This window comes from Onychomys torridus, chromosome 19 (assembly GCF_903995425.1).
Source record: "Onychomys torridus chromosome 19, mOncTor1.1, whole genome shotgun sequence".
Classification (NCBI taxonomy): Eukaryota; Metazoa; Chordata; class Mammalia; order Rodentia; family Cricetidae; genus Onychomys; species Onychomys torridus.
The window spans coordinates 45,335,147-45,362,192 of record NC_050461.1 but is presented as its reverse complement, the minus strand read 5'-3'; the positions used below and the strand labels follow the sequence as shown (position 1 = coordinate 45,362,192).

Sequence of the window (27,046 nt, the reverse complement as noted above, 5' to 3'; positions counted from 1 at the left end):
ATGTTCCAGCGGTGCTGCTAGGCCCGCCACACCCAGAACCACACTCTTGAGTCTCCTTCAGTTTACCCTCTACCACTGCGATGCATTCTGGGACCATCAGGCTCAGGTTACGGTACTCTCTGTATCCCATCGAACTAGACCACTCCTTACTCCAACGTCTATACCAAAGCCTGACCAGGATGAGGCTTAGGAATAAGTTGCCTCCTTCTGGAATATTTGGCTTCCCCCCACCCCAACATTTCAAGTCCTCCCTTCATTCATTCCAGCTAAAATACATCCCACTTCCAGCTTGACTCTCCGGGTCCCACTTTTCTTTAACATCCAAGATCTCCAGCTCAGTCTCAGGCAATATATCACTTGGGGTGTGACTACAAAGAAAAAAAATATTGGGTCCTCTCTCTCTCAAGAAGTTCAGAGTGTTGGAGGTGAGACAGACCAGAGGGAAGGTGAGATCCAGGGATATGCCACGGGCGGAAGGCACACAGGTAATGTTTCCAGTCTAGCTGCACACGCAGGTGGGCACTTCTCCCGAGGGGGTGTCCTCTGTGGTGTAGATGGATTAACAGTAAAAAGGGTCATCGTGGAAACAGTGAGAAGTAAAGGTAAGAAACAAACACAAACGGCTGAGGGAATTCTCTGGACCAGATGTTGGGTCTTGTCATTAGATCTAACTGTCAACTTGTCACAGCCTAGTGTCCTCTGAGAGGAACTGTCTGGGTCAAATTTAGTGCATCTGTGGAAGATCATCTTGACTTCCTTAGGTGGCCCTGAAGTACTCAAGAAAGCGAAGCATCAGCCTGTGGGTACCACACTGACGAGTGCTCCAGCGTCCTGGTCCTCCATGTTTCTGTTTCAGGCTCCTACCCCGGCTTTCCTTAATAATGAACTGTGACTTGGACATGTAAGTCAAATACGCGCTTCCCTCCCTAAGTTGCTCTTGGTCAGAGTGTTTTACTGTAGCAGCAGAAAGGATTTTAGAACAACCCGTATAGGATGGGCAAGGAAGTAGGTGAAGAGAATGGATAGAGCCAGGTAATGGAAAGCAGAGCAGACCACGCGAGGGATCCTGACGTTTACTCTGTGGGGATCTGACGTCAGAGAAGATTTATTTTAATTTATTTCATATCTGAGGTAAGGGTGGAAAATGTGAAGAAGAATGACGTTTAGAGGCTGAGGCCGGGAAGCTCCGTGGTGGAGCACTCGTCTAGCAGGGGTGAAGCTGAGATCTGGCCCAGCACAGAAGGACTGGACAGGAAGCTGGGCCAGGCAGATGGGAGTGGCCGTGACGGCACCTGCAGCGTCAGGCGCTAATGAATTTGAAGAAACTCTGGTGTTGGGTTGTGCAAACGGTGTTCTAACATGACCTACAGCAGATGTTGAGGCAAAGGGTCTGGAGACTCTTAGCGGCGAGAAAGATGAGGAACTGCAGGAGGGCTTAGAGGAAGATCGAAGCAAGGAGCCTGGTGATAGAAAGCCAGGAAAAGAAGACCAGACACCATTTCTCCTAGATCCTCAGCTAGGACAATGAACACACCTCGGTGGTACCCATCTGTGGCAATGGGCTCGTGGAGGAGGAACAAGTTTGTCTGCAGAAGGAGAGGGGATGGGTCTGCCTTTGATGGTCTCTGCCTAGATAAGATGAACTTCTCTGAGCCTCCTCAGCTCTTCATCTGAGGAGGTTTGGGGACACCCCTTTTGATGGTCCACTAGCTGAGACTGCATTCTCATCTTTATGCTAAGTTCCAGGAGGGCTGGGACTAGGCTTATGTGTCCCCTTAATTCCCCACCAGGTATCTGCAGGGAGTTTATGGGATGAGCACACCCCTTTAGAAATGCTTGGTTGGTATCAAGACACCCGTCAGTAGCTGAAGACATAATTGTCTGTCACCCAGGCAATGAATCCAACCTTTTCTGGAACAGACTAGCAAGTTCATTATCCTACACAAGACTCACGGTCAGCATTGTCCTTATAATATCCAAGATGTAACAATGCCAAGCAAAGCCATTTTTCTGAGTTTTGGGGGAGGGATGTGTGTGGCACATACCGCACCAGAGTATTCTTTATATACCTGTTATTATTCAACATTTCAAGAGTTAAGTGTTATTATCCATTCTTTGAAATTACGGAATTGGAGCACAGACTGGGAATGCAGATTTCTTTATTTTAAAGATTAATTTATTTTGAATGGCATGTATGTGTGTGGGTTCTGCATGTGAGTGCAGGTGCCGGAGGGCAAAGGCTTCAGATGGCCTGCAGCTGTAGTTACAGGCAGTTATGAGCTGTCTAACGCTGATGTCAGGCTGAACTTGGGTTCTCTACGAGAGCAGCATGGATTCCTAATTACTCTGCTGTCTCTCCAGCCCCAGAGTACACAGATCTTGTAAAGTCGCCATGATCCAAAAGGTAATGCCCAAATCCTCCAGCCCGGCTCTTCATCGCTGAGTGGCAGTCTACTCACACTTCCCAGTTAATGATGCAGACATGAACTTTTCAAATGGAAACAGGGAACTGGTTGGCAGAATTGGTTGGGATTGGCAAATGAAGAGGGATTAGAGAAAATAAACCTTTTGTTTTTCATAGGAGAGAGGGGGAGAGAGGAGAGGAGGGAGGGAGGGAGAGAGAGAGAGGGAGAAAACAGAGAATAGAAAGATTATTTTCTAAAATTTCCAGAGTGGGAAAACAGTATATATTAATAAGAACAAGGGTGGATTTTAATTACTTAGAAAAAGGGTAAGTGTGCCATGAAATGCATCTAGAGGAGGAAGTTAAATCTACCTACGGTGATGGACTGAAATGGAACCAAGGTTTAAAAAGGAAGGAAAAGGCAAAATTCAAACACCATTACTACACAGAGCGGGGCTAAGAAGCCGTTTCCAGTGGTTCACTTCCCTGCTCGGGGCAGGGGTCGAGCACAGATGTTCATCTGCAGCTCTGAGAATGACTCTGCTCCTGGTGTCTTCAGGAAAGGCTTGGCAGCTTGTCAGTAGGAAGGGTATCCAAGCCTACTTTGGTCTGAACTCTTGGGTTTCTCATCAACAACTAGATGCCCTGCAATTTTGCAAAGCATCTTAAATCAAAGAAAGGATGTGTGCTTATTAGCACATCAAAGCAAAAGCAACTAGCCCAGAGTGGGTACTGCGGATCCTTGTTCCATCCAACCTTAGAGGTTGGAAAGGATGACTGATCTGATGTCTCAGGTTACCTGACCTCTTCTTGGGGTACAAGCAGACGCTCAGCACAGTCCTCTTTCTAACTTTAACCCAAGGGCTATAATAATCAGGGAAGTTCATGCCTGCAGTGAAGAAGAAGTCCACCAGGGGGAGCAATAACATGAGCGTGGCGAAGAGTCTGGGTCTGAAGTAGATACAGAAAATTAATGGATGCAATACAATTCCAAGGAGAAGAAAAACTATTTTTTTTCCAGGCCCTCTCTCTGTTGTCTTTTACTTCCTTCAAGTTTTCATTAGAAGACTCTGTTTTTGTCTGAGGACCCCAAGACAATGTGGAACCCATCGCCATGGACTGACTGAGCTTATCTTCCAGTTTGATTCCAGAGTCAGCTTGGAGCAGCACTCTTGAGACAATGGACACTGACTGTCTTCTTGTAAAGGCAGGAAGCCTTGCGGGTTATTCTGAAAGGCTTGCACAAATGTTTCTAGGGGAAGAAGGTTCCTGGGATAGCATGCAGAAGGAGACAAGCAGATGAGGAAGCATCTGATGCAGTATCATAACATACTGCTGTACTCCCAGTTACTTGGGAAGCTGAGGCACGAGGGTCATGAGTTCAAGACCAACCTGGACTGCAAAACAAGGAGGGTTTGTTTCAGAACATAAATGAAAACTTCATAAAGCTTTTGGAGACAGAGAATCCCCTTGCTTGGAGGATTTGCACAATAAAAGGAGCGTCTTCAGTGAGCACCCTTCATGCAGTGAGTGTTCCCTGGAATTTGTGATCTGGTCACCCTAGGGAGTCTTTCCTCAGATACACACATACCTGGGCACTTCCTTACAAACCCGCTTCTCTACTGCAGTAAGACTGTGGGGATAAAGAGTGTGAGAACACTCCCTAGAAGAGCCTTACACCTGGCACAAGAACTGTTTTGAATGGTTCCCCTCTAACTACTAAATAAAATCCCAGCCCTTAGACTCACCATTCAAACCTAGACAGATTTGATCCCAACTTGCTTTTATGGGTAATTATTCCGCATGCCCTTTGATTTATGAGTATTTGTGTCCTTTGTCCTTGTACACACTTATTTCTCCCTCGAAAGCAGGGTGCCAATACCTTCCTAATAAAATTGCTTCAAAGATCAGAAGTCAGTTGCACGAACAACAAGTGTTGTACATGGTGCTCAGTGACTGGCATTAGCAGCAGATCCTCAATAAACATCCATTAAAATAAGTGGATAACCACAGGAAGGATGATCAGATGACCAAACAGAGGACCAAGCACTGGGGAAGCCCCAGAGGCCTCTCTGTGGTCTTGAGAACTGTCCCTGAAGGACTGTGGTTATTATTATTATCTTAAGTCTTATTGCTTTACAGTCAGAATGCAGACTTGGATGCCAATGTGAGTGAAAACAAAGGAGTAGGGAGGTTTGACACAGTGTACGATAACAGCATGCCACCCTGCTCCGTACCAAGAGGTTAATGTGGCCCGAAGCACACGGGCAGAGGACTGCCATCTCTCCCAGCCTCTGAATGGTTTTCAAGGCTTATGTTATTTGAATGGTTGTCAGGCAGAGTCAGAGCTGGTGTGAGGTTTATAGTGCAACACTAAATTCTCCTGCTATGATCGACAGAGGATGTAGACTAGGCAGCGCTTTCCAAATTATGATGGATAAACTCTGTGGGATCCAAAGGACATTCACAACACACATAAAAATCCCCTGGCCAATTAAGACTGGAAAAGTCTAGGAGAAACTTGGTGTCTAAAATATATTTGCATATATGTATATACAATATACATAATATGTATATGTATGGCTAGATACGTATGTAGGAAGGTAGAGATAGATGATAGATGGATAGATAGATGATAGATGGATAGATAGATAGATAGATAGATAGATAGATAGATAGATAGGAAGATAGACCAACAAACAGATAGATATTAATATGCACAATGTCTTAGTGTGAGGACTAGAATTTAGATCCCTGGCCTTCGTATATAGGGCACCCATGACAATCTGCCTGTAATCCCAGGCCTCAGGAGATGAAGACATGGGATTCCCAGGGCAAGCTGGTGAAGTAGGAAACTCTGGATTTAGTGGGAAACGCCTCCTCAGCAAACAAAGTGAAGAAAGATGGAAGAAGAGAGCCAATGCCAAGCTCTCCCCAACCAACATGATCACCAGCACATGCATACACATGGTCACATACATGTGAACACACACACACACACACACACACACACACACACACACACAGTCAACGGTCATCAGAGCATGGACACTAGTGTGCCCACAAATGTGAACATTCAAACACACTTGCAAAGCACACATACACAGCATATATCTTAAGACTATTCATCTTTAAAATGTGAAGAATCACTGTGAATCTCCTAAATGTTAAGGCCCAGAGGACTTCCAAAATTATGAGCGATGTACTTTCCCTTCTTCATCAATGGAAGGAGCCTGGAGTCACAAGGAACACATTTTGGGGAAATGTTGATGTGAGGACCCTGACAGGGCTTCCTTAGCCTGGCTGCTGCATCACAGAAAAACTGTGCCACTTAATTTTTTTTTTTTTTTTTTTTTTTTTTGGAAAAGGAATTTTCTGGACTCCTTCCCAGAATCTACAGCAGAAGGGTACTGGGACTCTAGGTTTCCAAAAGCTCTACTGGAGAGCAAGCATTGCATTATGGGAACAGCCTTTGGATTTAGAAGAGCCCAGGTCCAGTCCAGCCCTCACACTCAGTCAGTTCAGTATAATTATTTTTGGAAGGTGATGAATTATCTCAGGTTCTCACCCAGAAAACTGGGAATAACACTTACTCATTGGCATATTTTTGGTCCCAAATGGTAAAATGACATAATCAGAGGAAACAATTTACACATAGGCATTGTTTCCTGTTTGTTTTATACATCCTTGGGATCTTCAGTAGAAAAAGTGAATAATGAAGTTATTTGCTTTTGCTAATTTTTGAGGTTTTGAGGCCAATTTTTGCATTTCTCCCACTAGAATAACTGGATTCCACTGGCTATGAGAGGTCTGTGGCACTCCGAGCATCACTGTATTGAGAGCACAGGACTAAGTCACTTTAGGACTAGCAACCAGGCTCTGAAGACTCATGGCCATTATTCCTTGCCTTCACTCACACTAGATGGAACCTCCACTTTGCAAGAGATCATATAAATCACACCCCTAACTGAAATCTATAGAGTATAAACAAAACAGTATCATCACGGGCTTATGTTACATGCAACACAAAAGTCCAGCACTTGGCCAGCAGCAGTTGCAAGCTCTTCTGTGGAGGAGAAATTATTCTAAGTCCCAATTTCAAAGGTATGTCTATTTCTATGAGAGCAGATGCAGCGGGGTTTTTATAGGCATCCTAACATTTGGTGTTTTCATGCTACTTTCTTGCTTAATAATCCCATAGGCTAGAAAGTTTTAACCCTTAGCTATGAATGTGCAGTTGTGTGTTTGCACATGTGTGCATGACAAAAACTACCCTTTAGGGGGAAAATGTATGTGTTCACTTAATCCTGCTCCAGGGAAACGTCTTGTGGGTGAATGAAATGGCATAGATAAGCCCAGTCCTATGAATGGATGTAATTTTGAAGTTCATTTGTAAGTCAGTAGTTTGGATCATGGAACATGTTTTATCGTGGGAAGAAAATGTAAAAAGAGTACTGGTCTAGCATCCAAGAAACTGTTAAACTCATACAGTACCTGAAGCAAACAATTATTTTCATTTAGAGAGAACAATGTTTCCATGGGAACAATTTTGAGAGCTACTGTAAGGGTGAGAGCCACTGACTGTAAAATTTTAACTAGTCTCCTAAATCACACTGCCCTTTTCCCTTAATTACCAAGAAGAGAAGCTATTAATACCACAAATTATTTCCTGAATGTTAAGTTAAAATAATATTTCTTTCTCCGCTGTCGTACATACTTTCAAACATTAGTAAAGGGAATCCCATGGAACAAGGACGAGTCTCTTGGAATGTCAGGGAGATAGACCAGATCTGCTTCTCCGGCCACTCTTCTGTATGCAGGAGCTGGATAAGCTGGCTCCAGGGAAGCAGTGAATACTGTCCTCATCTTTATTTTTACAGACTGGTATATCTCTCTTTCCTTCCAAGTCTTTACCTTTGCTTTAGTTTGTTTGTTTTTGTTTTAATATTCATCTTATAGTTTCATAGGAATCAGCAATAAATGATGTGTCTTGGACACACTGACTACAGGAATCAGAACCAAAATACGTGGAATATGCTAGAAGTTGTATCAGTGTATCACAGAATCACAGTGCTGGAAAGAACCTAAAAGAATTGTCTCGCCTATTCCCTGGCTTCCCGACAAGGCAACCATTCCAGACAGAGGAGACCTTCAGAGGGGAAGGATGACATTGTCTTCAACACTTTCTAGATCTGACCACCTCTTCACTGTCAGGCTATTTTTGTTAACTTCTTATTTAAATTATTTCATTCACAGTTACAATTGTATTTTCATTTCTTACATTTAAAGCAGGGAATAAAGTAGGCTGATTACTCAAAACTCCCACAATGCACTCAGCATTGGAGTTTTGTGTTCTCTCCCCTGGGGTGTCCTGAACATCCCGGTGTCTGATCGTCTAGTCCCCTCTTCTGGGTTCTCTGGGCTGTCTGTGTGCCTTTACCAGTGAGCACCTGGATGGAGTCTAACAAGACATCTGGGAGTTCTGCATGGCATGCACACATAGGAACATTGAGGTATAATCTGATAAGCAGGCCCTAAGACTTGGATACAAAGGAAGGTAAAATTTAATAACCATCATAAAATTATAAGAACACAGACTATTTATTTATAGTCATTTTCTTCTGAGTAGTAAAAAGATCCTAATCAGCCAAATAAGGGGATCAAGGGAATTCCATCACCATTAAACAATTTATGCATGAAACATGATACCCACCCCCTTCTATTTCTCTCTCTTTTGAGACAGGGCATCACATTTAACTCTGGCTGGCCTGCAGCTCACTAAATAGACCAGGTTGGTCTTCAATCCATAGAAATGGGCCTGCCCCTGCCTCTGTAACGCTGGGATTTGAGGTATGTGCCACCAGACCCAGCTCTGTAGTTTTAAATGCTACACACACTTTTCATTCTCTGTGTTTAGACATTTGCACGGGTGTTCATATTGTGTGTGTATGTGTATGAACATGATTTTGGAGGCCCCAGGGGTTCAACTTCAACTTCAGTCTTTCTTAGTCATTTTCCACCTTATTATTTAAAAAATAGTAATTGTGTATGTGTATATGTGTATGCACATTTGTGTGTGTGAATGCAGGGGTGTGTAGGTGTTTGTGTGTGTGTGTGTGTGTGTGTGTGTGTGTGTGTGTGTGTGAGAGAGAGAGAGAGAGAGAGAGAGAGAGAGAGAGAGAGAGAGAGAGAGTGAGAGATGTGTAGAGCTCAGAGGAAAACTATGTAGGTCCTCACCTTACACCTTATTTTGAAATAGGGTCTCTGCTAGGTTTTTTTTCCTGCATATGCAAGGCTAACTGGCCCTGAAACTGTGGGGAACTCTCCTGTCTCTGCTCCCCATTTCATCCCAGCAGAGCTTTTGTTGACTTTTACAGAGGTTCTACAGATTCAAACTCAGGTCCAAACACAAAAGCAAGTGCTCTTGCCCACTGATCCATCTCTCCACCCCCACCTTATTTCTTGAGACTTCAGTAGCCCTGGAGTTCTCTAGATTGGAAATGCTGGATGCCTAGCTAGCTCTGGGGATCCACCGGCCTCAGTGCATGCAGTCCAGGGGGTTACAGACCTTTTGTCTGTGCTCAGCCTTCTGTGTTTGTGTTGGGGAGTTTGAACTCAGGTCCTCATGGTTTGGGGGTAAACATTATACTCACTGAGCCACCCTGCCCCCAGCCTAAACATTTTCTTTTTCTACAGAGATTTTACTACAAGCCCTTAAACATAACCTTTTGAGTTATTTTAAATCAGGAATGACACCCCTCTGTCTACAAGGTTCTGTGTGCCTCCAAAGGGAAGATGATGTCTGAAGAATGGACACATGCTGAGATTTCAAAGTAGGGGACTCTTTTGCTTCCACTGAATATAATAAATGTTGCTTTGGAAGCTAGGATCTGCTGAGCTTATTTCAAGGAGACCCTTATTCTGCATCAGCCAACCAGATTTCCTGCACAAAGGTTTACTCTTTATTGTAAAGATGAGGAACTGCAAAGAAAGACATGCTAAAAGAAAAAATTTTCATTTGACTCCAAAGGTATTAGCATTATTTATTTAATTCAATGGTTTAAATATTTTGAGATTATGAGTTAATCTATTTTAGCAAAATAAACCATGGCTAATCCATCAGACCTGACTGAAGTATCCAATTATGAAGGCTTCCTGAGTTTCAGATTTCCTGCACAAACCCTACCTTAAATTTCCTTCTATACCTTGGCAAAAGTACAGCATGCTATTGAAACTCTGGCATGAAGATCTTCTGTAAGATACCCACTCACTAATCACGTGATTTAACAATAGGGGAAATCAACTTACTTGTTCATTTTTAGTAAGCCTGGTTTTGTTGTGAATGTCTGATGTGACCAAATTGAACCCGTGCTTCTCTGACAAGATTCTCAGAAGCAAGACCACAGTGCGGCTTCCACACTTGCCAACTCTGTTGTATACCACCTGGCTGGGGAAAGGAAGGACCTGGAAGGAGAAGAAGAGAAGCAGCATGAGACGTGGGCAAGAATGCAAGTCTTTCCCCCACGTGACAGCACAGAGTGTTGGATATGTCAATGAGAAGGGTCTTCATCGAGCTGTCGAAAGAACAGAAGCCAGGAGCTACTATGCAGATATAGCCCCTCATAACATTTCAAGAGAGTACTGGTCTACCTGCAGTCATTCAGACTTGATAATGATCAAGTTACATGAAGTCTATATAGACTGACTGTGAACTGGCTTCAAAGGCACAGCACAGGAGTGTCTGCTTTAGTAGAAATGTCTTTTTGCAAGGCAGGCTTTAGCAGACCAGCTTCATCCAGGAAAACATAGTGGCATTAAAGACTGATGACGAGGCTGGGTGTGGTGGCCCAGGCCTTTAATCCCAGCACTCAGGAGGCAGAGGCAGGTAGATCGCTGTGCCTCCCAGGCCAGCCTGGTCTACAGAGAGAGTTCCAGGACAGCTAGAAATACACAGTGGGGCCCTGTCTCAAAAAGCTACAGCAAAAATGATGTAGAACTCATATATCATAAAAATCAAACTCATAAACAGAATAATTTAAGGAATTTCTTTTTGGTAGACACCCCCCCCCAATTATAAAAACATTACCACTGTCAAGTTCCAGGAAATTGTCATCACTAGCAGAAGGACCTCATACCTGTTAGCAATCATTTCACTTTCCCACACTATTCCAAGGGTCTGGACCCATTTACATACTTTCTGTCTCATGGTATTGCTTAGAGGGTTCTAGAAAGATCATGTAAATGAGATGAAACACATGTCTTTTATGTCTGACTTTTACTTAGTAGAACATTTTCCAGTATCAGCTGTTTTATACACACACACACACACACACACACACACACACACACACACACACACACACACTCACATAGTGACTTAATACTCCATCCTCTTACACGGCCAGGTACCACTGCATGAACAAACTGGACTCTTCTTATGCATCAGTTGGTGGCCACATAGATCATGTTCTGTAGTAACACTGCTATGAGGATGTATGTACCTGATTGTGTGTGGACATGTGTTTCAAATTCTCTTATACACATACCTAGATGTGGAGCTTCTGGACCAGCAACAATTCAACCTCTTGTGTTCTGTGCAGCTGCCAAACTGTTTTCAATACAGCTGCACGGCTTTAGATTCCCATCAGCAACATACGAGCGTTCCAACTTCCCCACATCCTTGCCAACGTTTGTTACTGTCTGTTTTTGTGTTTTTATTTTTTATTATAAACATCCCTGTGGGTGTGAAGTGATATCTCATTGCGGTTTTGAGATATATTTCCCTAGTGACTAATAAGGTTGACCATTTGTGTGTGTGTGCTGGTCACTTTCTAGTTTCTTTGTAGAAATGTACATTTAAAGTTTTTGTTTGTTTGTTTGTTTTGTTTTTTTGAGATAGGGTTTCTCTGTGTAGCTTTGGTACCTGTCCTGGATCTCACTCTGTAGCCCAAGCTGGCCTTGAACTCACAGAGGTCCGCCTGGCTCCGCCTCCTGAGTGCTGGGATTAAAGGTGTGCGCCACCATCGCCCGGCTATATTTAAAGCTTTTACACTGTTAAGTTGAGCTACCTTTTTATTGATGCATTTATAGAGTATTGTATTCATATCTTCTCTTTGGTTATAGAGAAATGAATTGCAAATGTTTTCTCTCCCTCACTCTCTGGGTTGTCTTTTCACTTTTATAACAGGTTCATTAGAAGTATAAAAGTTTTAAGTTTTGGTTGGATACAATTTTATTTTGGCAATTCATGTTTGAGATCTGTCTAAGACAATCTGTAAGATGCAGATCTGTTTTCTTCTCAGGGTTTTTTACTTGAGTCCTAACAACTTAGATCTCTGATCCACTTTGAGTTCATTCATTCTTTGTATCGCATTGGGTCAGGCATAGTTTTGTACATTTGTAGGTGGCCACCAAGTTGTCCCAGCAACATTTAGTGAATGGCTTGCTCTTTCTTCATCTGTCAGCTTTGCGGACAACCTACTGTTTTGTTCATCTGTGCTCATCCTGAGCATAACCTAACCGTTTTCATTAGGATAACTGACAAAAGTTTTGAATTAGGAAGCGTGATTGTTTCAGCTTGGTTCCTTGATTGTGCAAGAACAGATTTTGGTCATTCTGAGTCCCTTAAATTCCCAGAGGAAATGTTCAAAGGAATTTCATAATCACCTTTCTGCCAAAAAATCCCCCAGGTAATTGAAATTTTAATAGCAAATTCAATTTAATGCATTGAACAGTTGGGGGATGATTGCTATCCTAATATTACTGTCTTCCATTCGTGAACACAGGTTGCTTTTCTACTGATTTCATTCTTTAATTTGTTTCACTGATTATCTCATAATGTTCAGTGGAAAACCTTTATAGTCTCAATTTATTCTTTTTGATGCTGTATGGGTGGAATTATTTCCTTCATTTTATTTTTGGATGGTCCATTACCAAGAATACAGCTAATTTTTGTATATTGATCTTGAATCTTGTCATCTTGCTAACTCATTAATGCACTCTAATGATGCCTTCCATGTGGATTACTTGGGAAATTCTACATACAAGATGATGCCATCTGCAGAGATATTTTTAACTTCATCTTTTCCAACAAGGCTTTCTCTGATTTCTTTTTCTTTCCTAATCACCCAGTAATAATGACCTTGATTGGCTACAGACGCATTATAAAAAGCATCTATGATTAAATATTTATACTTCTAATAGAGTCATTATATCCATTTTGAATGCTCAGCATTGTGCACTAATTGATAAATAATAATCAAAAGTTTCTTTTATTCAGCATCTTCCCATAACAGAAGGCTGTAAGAAAGCCCAAAGGAAAATCACATAGCACAGCACAAAAGCCACAAACACACTCAAAACTCCCCTCTACCTACAGGGTAAGTTATTGTCTTGCAATAGCTTACAGGTATGACTTACAATTGTCTTGCAATAGCTTACAGGTATGAAACCATAATATCTCCATCATTCACTGAGTAACCAGGCACATGCTACTGTGATATAATTCTTCCCATTCCTATTATTCTCTTATATCCACATCTTCAGGTCCAGTCTTCTGGGCTTCCATGATACATCCTCACACAGCCTTGAATGCACCTTGTATATACAAAGAATTTCAGCAGATGCTGACCATGTCTTGGCCACTCTGATGAATTTAATGTGTGTCTAATGCTAACAGAGTGATTCTGCTATAATTTGAAATCAAGAAAATCTTCAAACACCAATGAACTTTCTAATCAAATACTAACAAAAGTTATCAGGATAAAAAGATAGTCACAGTAATAGGTCTTTACTTAGAATATCATCAGTAAGGGCCAGTGGTGGCACATGCCTTTAATCCCAGCACTTGGGAGGCAGAGGCAGGTGGATCTCTATGAGTTCAGGAGGCCAGCCTGGTCTCCAAAGTGAGTTCCAGGAAAGGTGCAAAGCTACACAGAGAAACCATGTTTCAAAAAACCAAAAATAAACAAACAAACAAACGAATGAATGAATAATAAACTTTGGGTTGGAGGGATGGCTCAGAGGTTAAGAGCACCGACTGTTCTTCCAGAGGTCCTGAGTTCAATTCCCAGCAACCACATGGTCGCTCACAACCATTTGTAATGAGATCTGGCGCCCTCTTCTGTATACATGATAAATAAATAAATCTAAAAGAAGTTTAAAAAAAAAAAAGAATATCATTGGTAAGTACCCTCCTCCAAAAGACTGTTCTCTGGTAACTATGGCAACCCAGATATTTAGAGAGATCAGTCATGTTTGCAGGTATGAGTATGAGCCAAGGAGCTTGGCCTAGGTTGTCAAGATCAGTGTGAAAATGTTAATATAGTGTTGGTTATTTGGTCCTCCAGTATAACCAGGGTAGGTACCAACTGCAAGCATGACAGCTGTCCATATAAACACAAGTTCAATTTCTCTGTAAAATAAATTGCTTGGAGCTGGTGAGGTGGATCAGCAAACCAAGGCAGTTTTTGCTGAGCCTGACAACTTGAGTCTGAGCCCATTGACTCACACGGTGGAAGGAAAGGACCAATTCCTGAAAATTGTCCTCTGACCTCCACACACATGGCATGGGCATCTTCTCCCACACACACAATAAATAAATAACTGTAAAAGATAAAGGGAAAGAAATTACTTAAAAATTGGCCTTTCCTGATAGACCTCATCTTGTAACACAGTAAGAAGCACTGAAGGGAATTGTTACATCTGCCTCTGTAACATAGGAGCTAGGAGTTTAGATGCAATTAAGTGCCCTATTCCAGGACTGCAGGCATATTTAAGAAGGGCTAAAGGAAGAGGTGGGGCACTTGCTAGAGACTTAGGTGAAAGCATTCTTTCTCCTGAATTGCTTGGAGACCTGATATAAAACCATACTGACTGCTGTGCTGGCTTCCTTTTGCTAATAGTTACCTTTAAGTTAGTAATGAATTAGTCATTAAAAATGTTGATGCAACACTTTCATTAGTGTTGTGGGAGGTCTCAATTTATAACAGTCACTGTGGTGGTTTGAAAGAAAATGGCCCCCAAAGGGAGTGGCACTATTAGGAGGTGTGGCCTTGTTGAAGGAAGTGTGTGTGGCCTTGTTGGAGGAAGTGTGTCACTGTGGAAGTGGTCTTTGAGGTCTCATATGCTCAAGCCATACCCAGTGAGTCAGTTCACTTCCTGTTGCCTTCACAAGATGCAGAACTCTCCACTACCTCTCCAGCATCATGTCTGCATACACTCCCCCATGTCCCATCATGTTGATAGTGGACTGAACCTCTGGACTGTAAGTCAACCAATTAAATGTTTTCCTGTATGAGAGTTGCCGTGGTCCTGGTGTCTCTTCCCTGCAATAGAAACTCTAACTAAGATAGTTATAAATATTTTCAATTATAAGAGATACATATATAAGATTAAAAAAAATTCCTACACTATGACTGCATCTATATCTACAACAATAACTGAAAAGAAAGGTGTCTTGGGACCCTGTCCCACATGCATAACTTGATTACTGTCCTCTGGAACTATCTCTGTTAGTTAACTATCTCTAGGCTTGTTAACTTTCATCATGGAGGAGGGATTCATGTGGCTGTGTAGCCACCTTCCCCATAGGATTTACAGATAGTTCAAGATTGTCAGTAGAGAGGTCTCGCAAGGCCCTCACCCTCCCCAAGATTATATGTAGTTAGGGGCTACTAAGGGAAAGGCCTCAGGAGATCCTGTCTCTTCCTGTAGGAGTTTTTAAGCAGTTAACCTTTGCTGGGGAAGGGGAAGCCATGACAAGGCCATTGCCTCTCCTCCCACCTCCCGAGAATTTATAGACAGTTAACCTTTGCCAAGGAGATTTTTTTTCCTAAGTGGTGTAGCTGCCCATACATTATCTAAGACCCTGTAATTAATCTGGACTGAACTCATAGTTTCAGTAGGCTAGACATGAGTGAAACTCTTTCTGTGGTCTGTCATTGGAGTTCCATCAGGGATGAACATACATTTGTCCCACCCCCACCTCCATCCCCAGGAAAAGTTCTCAAAACAAAGGGAAAATACGACATTCCCACTGTGACTATTTCCACCTAACATTGACGTGGAACCATATAATGGCTTCTTAAATCACCTTGTGACCCTTAAAGACACACTATGATACCCCACCACACACAAACCTCTCTCCAATTTAAAGTCTCTTCCAAACAGCCTAGGAGAAGCGCTGAAGATGGGCAGGTGAGACAGGCTTAATCAATATGTTGGGTTTGGCTATGGTTAGAGAGAACAGTAAGACATTGATTCATAACTGCTCCAGGGACAAACACAGATTTGCTCCTGAAACTGGGCTTTAAAAATCAGTCCCACCATTATGTGAAAGGTATTGTTTAGAAAGATGATGGAAAGGGATGAGACATTATAGAAGATGGATCCTGTCTTGGCCCCTGTGTTATGCTAAACGGTTTTAATTAATTTCTTAAGAATTTCACACTAGTGTCCTGCTTTTACATCGTTTCTTCCCTCCCTTTCTCCTTCTCAATCCCTCTCACATGCATGGCCTCTTCTTTAATTATTATTGTTACATATATGCACATACGTATGTTTATACATGCATACAAATTCACTGAGTATATTTAGTGCTGCTCCTCTGTACATGTGTTTGGAGCTGACCACTTGGAATTAGATGATCTTTCAAGAAGCTCATCCCTGGGGGAAAAATGATGCTCCCTCTCTCAACAGCCAATGACGGCCTGTAGTTAACCTTTCTAATCCTCATTAACAATGGCACATCAAATAGCCTTGTTGTGTTTTAATCTAGCTGGGCATTTCTCTAAGAGCTTATGTAATCAAATGGCTTAAATGACAATATTAACCTCGATGTCACTTCCCTTACATTGTCTCTTCTCTACAGACCACCTAGTCCCTTGAACAATGGGGTTTGAGGTTTAGAAGCAACTCAGAATAAAGCACGCACCCCAACCCATGGCACAGTACTATCACCCACCACAGTCCAATCTGCTTCATTTGGCTAGAACTCTCCACCCCCTTCGTCATTTTAATCTCTCAAAAGACTCCTAAGGGCGACATTACTCAGGTGTTACCTGGCTACCTAAGTGGAGCTGACAGCAGTTGATTAGTCTCTTCCTCCTTCCTCAGGACTCCCTCTAAGGAAGAATGCAACCTCAGTGTCAAAACCACTAATGAGAGGAGGTAGCAGGATGAACTTCCACAATGCTCCTCCCCTGCTATACCATGGTCCGTGACATGCATGGCTGCCTAGGAGATTATGAAAGTCTTCCAGTAAAAAAGGAGAAAAACAAGAAACAGTAACTTACAAGGGAACTGCTGTAAGTGTATAGACAAGCAAAAAATCTCTTCAGATGAGACATTTAATGACTGTGAGAGTCACTAACCCACAAACCCCATTTTCACCAATAGGTGTTTGCCAATTGTTGGGTAGGGAATCTGTACCCCTCATTTGAAGGGTCCTATTAAACTCTGGGCCCATGTTCTGAATTCATACTCTTGCTTGGTGCCCTGTAGAAGAGTATCCACCAAAAGCCTTCATTGTTGCCGACTCAAATAATTCAAGTTTGGCTAGTATGGGTATATGAATGTTATGTCTGTGGTTTCTATTTTATGGCCAATTTGTAAAAGTGAAGGAGCCTCCAAAATATTTCCCTCTATGAATTATGTATTTTTATGTTTCTGCCTTGTAAGTTCTGCAAATGCCACAACCCTCCAGAGCCTGACGGGCCCATGTGGAACATGCCAAATAAACAGAAGTCCTTCCAACTCCTGAGCGCAGCAGTAACTACCACCAGATGACAGCCCACAAGTTCAGTGGCTTATCCCCTGCTGGAAAGGAGGGGAGAGGAGGAAAGGGGTTTGAGGCAGAAGAAGAAGTCTTGGTCTAGGTCAAGACTTCAATGGCTTTTGACTATAGCACTCTTGCAGGGGTTTCTATTACTGAAGAATCAACATCCATGCTATGCTTAAGTCCCTGAAAAATAGCATTTAATAAAATCTGTGGCTTTCAAATGGCTGCATATTCTAATTCTTTGTAGAACTTTAAAAAATGCTGATATCTATCCCCCATACTTGAATTCACTGAATGGAACAGTTTAGGGCAGTGGTTCTCAACCTGTGGGCTGTGACCCTTTCACAGGGCCAGCTAAAACCATCAGGAAACACAGATATTTACATTATGATTCATAACAGTAGCAACATTACAGTTATAAAGTAGCAATGAAAATAATTTTATGGTTGGGGGGGTCACCACAACTTGAGGAACTGTATGTATTAAAGGGTGGCGGCATTAGGGAGGTTGAGGTCCTGTGGTTCAGGATAAGGGCTGGGAATTCTAAATGGCTCCCAGGAGTCTTCAGTGCTACTGCAAAAACTCCCAAGCTTTCTGTGGTGAGTGATTTAAAGGGTTCCCTATAGCCTAAAAGATGAAAGTAGGTAAAAAGGTTGCCTGCATGATCCCAGCCAGGCCTAGAGAACTGTATCTCATTGTGTGCTGGTGGTCTGTCTTAGCTAGAGTTCCTATTGCTGAGACAAAGCACCATGACCAAAAGCAAGTTAGGGAGAAAAGAGTTTATTTGGCTTACACTTCCAGATCATAGTTCATCATTACAGGAAGTCAGAAGAGGAATTCAAACAGGGCAGGATCCTGGAGGCAGGAGCTGATGCAGAGGCCATGGAGAAGTGCTGATTACTGGCTTGCCTCCCCTGGTTCGCCCAACATGCTTTCTCATAGAACCCAGGACCACCAGCCCAGGGATGGCACCACCCACCATAGGCTGGGCCCTCCCCCACTGATCACTAATTGAGAAAATGCCTTACAGCTGGATCTCAGTGGAGGCATTTGCTCAACCGAGGCTCCTTCCTCTGCATTCTCTAGCTTGTGTCAAGTTGATACACAAAACCAGCCAGTACAAGGTCCCTCCTTGAGCTGGCAGTCATGATTCACCTGAGCATGTGTTACATACATTACATACTCCTTGATGAATGTCTATTCACCCAGATGGGCTAGAGACCAGGTGTGCTGCTTAACTGAATGTATAGTTAACTGAAATTCTCATCAAACACTGTCATAGTATTATCCCTCTAGAGCCAATGTTATACTGAATAGGAACAGACTTTCCTCAATGAATAAAATAGTCCTTGGTGACTTTCCAGAATTTCCACTTCATAGTTAAACAGACCAAAGCAAGGGCAGTCACAGGCAGGACTTGTCGAGTCTGGATTTATTCCTCTTATGCATAGTCCACAGGACTTTGAGAGCAGTTCAAACCCACTGACCTACTCGGCATTTTTAAAGTTTCCCATAATACCATGGTGCTAGCGACTTCACACCTTCAAGACTAGGTTTTCTTCATTTGTAAAAGGGAAGGGCTGAATTACCATCCAGTAAGTTATTTTCTGAAGCTAATAGGGTATTATGTTTAGTCTGTATTTTTTATTAACCCACGGGCTAGAAATGCTTTAAAAAATGGTCCCCTCCATGAGAACTGGCTCTCAAAATAGGCAGAAGAGCAACTGGCCCTACCCATCGGTAAAGCTTACAAACCACAACAACGATATAACCAGTGGTGCAGTAGTGGCACTTTTATCTTCGGGGTGACCAACAACTGGACTTCAGGCCAGATCAATGGGAAATTCATGCCTGGTACTGTAAACCTAGCTACTTACCCATAGCTGGAGAGGTTACAGACACAAGAGGAGAACCTTCTATTGCCACTTCCCTAAACTAATATAATTTCTAGATGGCTCTGAACACTTACCCTTATACTCACAGACAGAAGAAGCTTGCTCTCACCCTTTATCAAAGAAGCTTTTTTCGACAACAGATGGGAACCACTATAAAGACCCACAACGGGTCAAAATTCAGAAAGTATGTGACAGTGGGGTGCCTAACCCCACTTGATACATCTGCAATTCAACCCACATACCTAAGGCCTGGGGACTATCATGGAAGGGTATGTGGAAAGGTGGTCAGAACCAGAGGACCAGGATGCCTGCTGCAAGAAAATGTCCTCTAGACATGCTGGGGGACCTGCACTCAGGAAATTTCAACAGTATGGTTGCTTGAATGACACCTGCATCAGATCAATGTCAGTTGACATGCCAACCTGGGTGGGGGGAAATTTCACAAGGTTGCACTCCCAGATGGAGAGTAGTTTCTGAGAGAGGTAGAACAGGTTTTCTCCAGGGACTCCCATAAAGACTGTCTAATCCCAAGTAGTCACCCTTGGATACATGCACATATAGGCAATGCTAAATCATGTGCGTGCATGCATGTGTGTGTGTGTGTGTGTGTGTGTGTGTGTGTGTGTGTGTGTATGTGTGTGTGTGCATGTGTGATTAAAGAAGAGGTCATGAATTTGAGGGTTGTGGGAAGAACAAAAGAGGAGTTGCAGGGAGAGAGAAGCATGAACAATGTAGAAACAGTGTTTGTGTACAAAGTTCTCAAAAAATTTTAAATCACTATGAGACTTTGCCATGATTTACTATGAAATATATTCAAAGCAGAAACGTGTGTTCCAAACAGAAAAAAACCTTAAACGTTTCAGTAATTGATGCTGATAACATGGGTTCCGCCTCCACTGGTGTGCACACTACTATTTTGAAAGAGTAGGCATTTTTTTTTCCTAGATGTCTTATTCTTGTTTGGTTTTGTCATGTAATACATCTACTTTATGTCTACCTAATTATTTCAGTTTTAATCAGCTCCCTGCCCTACTTAAGATTACCACTAAAGCCTTCCAGAACTCAGGACTGAGACTTACTGGCCTCTGACCATCAGTGTGCCCATGTCATGCCCTCTGCCAAACACACACACACACACACACACACACACACACACACACACACACACACACACTTATTGCCAATACCACTCCTACCCTCTGGATGCCTTTCCTCCCTTCTTAAAGAGGAAACACAGAGGACCAATTTAGGAATCCCATTTCCTCTCAGTGCATGACCCTTGGATACAAAGCTCCTCCCAGCCACAAGCCTGAAATGACATCTGTGTGCTCTTCCAATTATTCATTCATAACCCATCTTCTCCCAGACACTGTGCCAAATCTCAGTCTTATGCTTTTCCCTCCCCCGCTTCCAATTACTGCAGTTCTGTGTCTGATACGATCTATAGAAAGATACAAATAGCTAATAAGTCCATCTGGGTCTCTCTGTGATGCACAGTGTAGATAATTAGTAACGTGCCTGTCTATTAATAAACAGTTGGGATGAAAATATTAAGTATGTTTATGCTATAAAGTAGTTCTTTTGATTGTCTTCTAAAACTAGAGGGAAGTCTAGGAATTTTTGTCTAATTTGCAGTCTTAAATAAGAACAAGGATAGCAAAGAAGTTCATTCCCTGGATGACCGAAGGTCATGAAATGTTGGCGTCCTCGGTGGTTTTGTTATTCTAAGTGGTCCAGTGAACTTGGAAGAGTGACTCTGAACAAGTTCTTTAGTTGCAAGTGTCCTCGGGTGTCCCTGGCAGTAGTGAACCTGAGGACCTACAGTTTCCTTTCTGTGGCCATCCCACGTTGTGAAGCCAGGACTGTACAGTGTTGATGGACCATCCAGGGGTTTGTCTGTGTGGCATCATCTTGCACTTCTAAATATTCATTGCATTCTGATCTATCTAATGTCTTCATCTCTGTCATTTACAGCATCATCGCTTTACCACAATCGCCAAATAAAGAAGCCACTTTCACGAGGAGACAGAGGCACATTGTTTTGCACATGATGAGAAAGCCCCCAATACTGGAGCTTCTGAGAGCTCCTCCTTGTTCAGCTTGATGAAGGATTCATCTCTCAGGTGACATTAAATGAGTGCTGCCAATGCTGTGGACAAGAAGATGGATACCTGCGAAGTTTGGAAGAACGGACATGCGGAAAATTTGCATAATTAAAGAGGAACATTCATTTCGAATTCTGGATCGCTCTCTGCTTCTTTCCTTGGCCAGCACACACTTCACAGACAGAAAGAAGTCCATAAAAAATGATATCTAAATACCAAAAACGTTACAATTACAAAAATTCAGACAGCTCAGTCAAAAGAAGCTGTGTTCACAGAGTCTAAGGACAATAAAGGCCATACGCTACTTGTTCAAGGCACAAGGAGCAGAGAAGAGTGTAAGGTGGGAGAGGTCAAGCCTTCTGGTAAGAATATTCCCAAACACCTCTGGGGACTTAGGCTTGCTTTTGCATGTATTGGGGGGTTGGAAGGGGTCCTCATATGCCTGTGCTTGGCAGCCTCTCTCCACTCCTGTCAGCCCTTCAAACCTTCTTCATGGTTTTTACTATCAACACAACATGGAGAAACTCAGAAGGGCCGCGCGTCTGTGTACAAGCTCATCCTCCTGTGTGCCTGCATGGGTGTTGGCTATGCCGATGATCTTGAAGTCATGTGACTACCATGACTGTGGTGAATCTAGATTCTAGCCACTTCTGATCTTTTCTTGTATGCTGTGCATTCAATCTGGCAAACATTCTTAGGAGACAAAACTCTGGGTCCGAGAGATGCAGACTTCCTAGTGATGGTGGAGGAAGCCTCAGAGTCTTCATTTGGAGTTGTTCCATCTTTGGTATTAATTCAATTGGTTCTTCGTATTAACTTTTGGGTCAAAATATGCAATTATGGAAATGCATATGATCAGGTGATCTTTCTACTGGACATACACACTCGGCCTGGTTCTGTTGAGATCTTTAGCACACCTCTTAATCACATGCCTCTCCAACTTAAACTTAACCTAACAAGATGCCTTCATTTATATGGACTCCTGCAGTTGAAGCCTACTCTTAAAGCTTTTTTTTTCTTTACTGTAATCTCATTTCTAATTACAGCTTCATCCTCTGAGCCCAATCTAAAATCCCATTTACTATAATGAAATGAGAAGTATTGGTTATTGATTGATTCCATAATTTATATCAGGTATTGTTGGCAAAGGACAACCATTCAATTCAGAATCGTCTCCTCTGGAAGTTGGGAGAGAAGCAGTCAATCATCCTTAATATAAACTTCACAAGAGAACACTACCCTCATTGTTAAGCACATAAACCTGGAGGAATAGCCACACTTGGCTATCACTCCGCTCTCTCATCAAAGCACGTTGTAAAGGAAGTAAAACCCAGAGCTTCCCTACATCACTTGTTGTGAACCACACCATCATGTTCCATGAAAATGTCTCAATCACATTCTGGTTTCTTGAGTGTGAATTAGCAGTGAGAAACTTATTCTTGGACTCAACTGATCATTGCTTAAATTCCTTAGCTAACCTTAAAAGGTTTTATAACATAACCCACATTTTAAAATAGTATGGCAGATTTGCAGTGGAATGGCCTCTAACCAATCATGCCTACTCTAGTTACGAAACATCACCTCCTTCTCCATGGACCCCCGAGTTTAGCCATATGGCTTCCTTTGGCTGTTGTGGTATTAGTAAGTACCCCCACAAACACAGACTTAAAAATGAGCCTCCACGCTGGGGCTTGACTTGTCATGCTTCCGGAGCCCCCTACCACGTGAAGTTGGGCCAGCCTCCCAAAGAGACAACATGAAATATTGAATATCCTGTGATCAAACTCAATAAATAGGTATTGAGCTATAGCTAAATGCCAGTCGCTGGGTTAGTAACAAGCAGTTAATTGAACTGTAATTATTTCACGGTCTGTCTCCAACTAGACTCTAGATGTCACGGCGGCAGCAGCCACGCGCCTGCTTTCTTCCTCTTGTTATTTTTACTGCTCAGCTCAATAGCTACCACACAATAAAATCACTGAAGGAAAGTACAAGGTTACCAGCAGTCTCCTGCCCTGCATGCAATCACAATTTAACCAAAGAAACAGACACTCACACGAACACCGCCACTTACTCTGATTCCCCATGTTCTAGAGATGTGGATATCACAATATAAACAGGAGTAGTGTACTTAACCTTGGGAGGTTTCAGAGGGAGCATGGCACATGAATAAACCATGCAGTCACAGTAGGGACTTCTTTAGAAAGTGCTTTTGCTAAGAGCGTGGTCCTTCATCCGGACATGTGGGCATGTGCGGGGTAACTGAAGCTTGGCCTCTCTGCCTTCGCATACTGTACGTTTCTTTTTGAGACCTTAAACTTCGGATTAGATTCCTCCCGAACCATATATATAGGCATGTTCATCATTTAAGGAATGGTCGTCTAAAAAACTGGCAACACACATGAGTTAACTCTAAATTTACCTAGTCACTCCTTAATCCAAGGCTAAGAAAGCACCGAGACAACATCAGCTTAGATATTTTCAAGATTTACAGGACCATCATGATCAACTGAATGTTAACTGTCAGCCTTTCCAATATCCTGTTCTAGGCCACTGGAACAGCGTCTAATAGTCTCCAACTGTTGTCCCAAACTTGAAAGTGGACCCATCATCTTAGGACTCATCTGCCTCCACTTTGCTTCCCTATTCTCTGCCTGAGTAGACCACTCTTAGCCCCAGATTATCTCAAGTTCCAGGAACAGCAGTCAACCAGATCACTCGCTGCCCAGGACTGCATGACCACATTGGCTTTTACTCCCCTCCCCCACACTCTTTCCAACCCCTATCTAATCCTGGAGTGGCTACGAACACCCAAAGGCGGAGCTCATGTCGTTAGCCCCTATGTCTTCCCAGTGTGACCATACTGAATGAACTCCTTTCCGATCTCACATTCCTTTCTCTGATCTGTTGGGACTCTGGAGTCAGGCCTTCAGCTGGAACTCAGGTAATATTATCTGTAAAATGTGTGTAGCTTCAAATGGAAGTCAGGGCCCTTCGAGAAGTATACCTACCCAAAGCGTGCTGGCTTGCATTAGGGAGTTCTCCGGCTCTCCATCTGGGCATAGAAAGTCAGCAAGCTAACAAACATGGGCAACAGCTAAGAACTGGCTGAAAGATGGCTGTGAGATCCCACGACTGCCTGACATCTCACCTTCCTCTATCAACACAAGGTTGCCTTTGCTTATAGGTAACTAAAAACACAACCCAATGCAAACAACAAGGAGAATATTTTCTCCTACAAACAAAAATGAAGCACATTGTTTTACAAAACAGAATTTAGGATGCAATCTTTATTGTTGTTCTAAAAGGCTCCGTTACTCTCCTGTATCAGCACCATCCTCGGATCAGGTTTTCCTGGGTTCCATGATGGTGGTTGCAGTTTCAGCCCACAGCTGCAGCATGGCAAAGTTCAGGGGTAGGTAAGGTTATCTTTCCTAGATGTTTCTTTACGATCTGAAAATCTTACTGAAAGACCCTGCGGAAATTTCTGATTGGATTTCTTTGGTCTAGGCTACATCTTTTTAATAACCATTAAAAAAGGAACTGGGGAAGGGATTAGTCATTACTTCCACCTGAGGGTAGGAGTCCTTTCCCTTAGGATAAAACTTGAACAAAGTCAGTCCTCCAATAAAGAGGAAGAGACAAGGAGAGAATGCATACAGGACAGGAAACCTACAATGGCAGCCGTACCCTGAACTCAAAGGGACCCTTTTTCTTGGTTCTTCCAACAACCATTCATGGAAACCCCATTCCTTACCTATAGAAAAGGAAGGAAAGCGGCGTCACCCAGAGGTCTGAAAACCTGTGGCAAGGGTCCACTGCTAGCTGTCCCCTGCATGTGTCACTGTAGTAACAGCTGCTCCTGCCCAGGTGTGCCAACAGCTGGAGAAGGGCAGTGATGGCACACGTTCCCCCCTTACTTGAAACAGCATCACCCCACACAAAGAAAGGAGACAGAGAATGAGCAGCAAGGCAAACTGGAAGTGCAAGGTTAGCTTCAGATGAGAAGCCAGAATTCATGAGATGTTCTTGGCCAGAGATGGCAAGGAGATAGTTAAATTATTCTCCCATAGAAAAATGTCACGCTGCCTACATGTTGGGGGATTTTAACAACTAAGTCCCTTTTTCTTTCTTATGCAAATGAATGCACTTGGAGCAGCTGTGACTGAGCAACAAGATGGGATTTTGTCAGAAAAGTTCATATTGGGATCAGTAAGATAAAATGTAGGAAATGCGTTAAAATAAGGGGAGGGGATATAGTTTAAAGAGGCAATCATAGGCCTTACAGAGGCACTGCTGGGGCATTCAATTTTGCTGTGCTTTTAGCCTAATGGAAATGCATACCTTTTTCTTTGAATTTTAAATGTTTGTTTAGTATTTAAAATGGCCATGGGTGTCTTGGGTCTCTGAGAAAAATCAAGCTCTAGGTCTTAAATTGTCCCTTAGGTACCCACAACACATTGACAGGACAGCTGTAGGGCTTTTAGCTTAAAATTCTAGAGCTGTGAGCTGGACCTAGTGGCTCATGCCTTTAATCCCAGCACTCTGGAGCTGGAGGCAGGAGGACCTCTGTAAGTGTAAGGCCAGCCTTGTCTACAAAGCAAGTTCCAGGACAGCCAGGCTGCTACACAGAGAAACTCTGTCTCAAAAAGCCAAAAGGAAAAAAATTCTAAAGCTGTGAACAAAGATCAGGAAAGACCTCCTGAGGTGTGGCCACTCTCATTCAAGAGCTTCCCAAACCCATCATAGGACAATCCTAGGGTAGTTCATAAAATGTTTATGGTTGGAAGTCAACGGTAACTGGATTAAGAATAAACCTTGGGGTTTGGGGATTTAGCTCAGTGGTAGCAGGCTTGCCTGGGTTCGGTCCTCAGCTCCAGCAAAAAAAAAAAAAAAAAAAAAAAAAAAAGAAAACAAAAGAAAGAATAAACCTTTGTTACAAATATACACTGCAGTGGTTTGAATGAGAACAGCCACCACAGGCTCACAAATTTGAATACTTTGATCCCCAGTTGGTGGGACAGTTTGGGAAGGACCAGGAGGTGTGGCCTTGTTGAATGAAGTGTATCACTAGGAGCCAGCTTTGAGGTCCCCCAAGCTTATGCCATTCTCAGCCTTTGCCCGCTCCTGTACTATAGTCATTGTCTTAAGATGTAAGTGCTCAGCTACTGCTCCCGCACCATGCCTACCTGCCTGCTGCCATGCTCCATGCCATATTGGTCATGGACTCCACCCCGCTGGAACTGTAATCCCCTAATGAACTCTTTCTTCTATAACTTGACTTGGTCATGGTGTCTCTCCTTGGCAACAGAAAACTAACTAAGACACATATCCTCCTGGGCAAGCAGTCAGTTCCACTTGTGCAGCATTGGGGTTGGACTCAGTTGCAGTAAAGATTCCCTTCTGAGGATGAACAAGGTCTACTCAAAACAAAACAAAACACTTACTCAAAAAGACAGCTGGAGAACCCCTCCAACCTCTTATCCCTCTCTTCCAGTTTTTATACAAGAACATGGATTACCAAAACTCCCTATAGCTTGCACCTGGAATTAGTAAACAAGTTTCAGCTGCACTCTGCAAGTTGTTCCCAAGGCAAAATTGTGTTCTTCCTCCATCATGAAGCATGACCTTATCGAGAGGATCACAGACATCCAAGGGTGAAAAATGCAATGTTATTTTTCAGGAATTTATAATCCACTCCTTTGAAGTTTCAGAAGAATAATGTTAAGTGAGAGTGAACACAGGCAACGACTGCTCAGAAATGTGACTGGGACGTCATTTCACCAACTCCACTGGCTGTTAGCTTGGGGAAAAAAATAAAACCCTCCTATATACTCAGATGATTTATTTTTCTCTTTAACTT

The 27,046-nt window shown here is 42.8% G+C and overlaps 1 protein-coding gene across 1 annotated transcript in view; it reads right to left on the bottom strand.

Moving 5' to 3' along the window:
- Nucleotides 1-27,046, bottom strand: part of Ust (uronyl 2-sulfotransferase) — a 280,743-nt gene that overhangs the window by 100,988 nt on the left and 152,709 nt on the right. Inside the window, exon 3 of the mRNA XM_036169183.1 lies at nucleotides 9,713-9,868. Coding sequence (XP_036025076.1) covers nucleotides 9,713-9,868 — 156 coding nt within the window. The remainder of the gene's footprint in view (nucleotides 1-9,712; nucleotides 9,869-27,046) is intronic.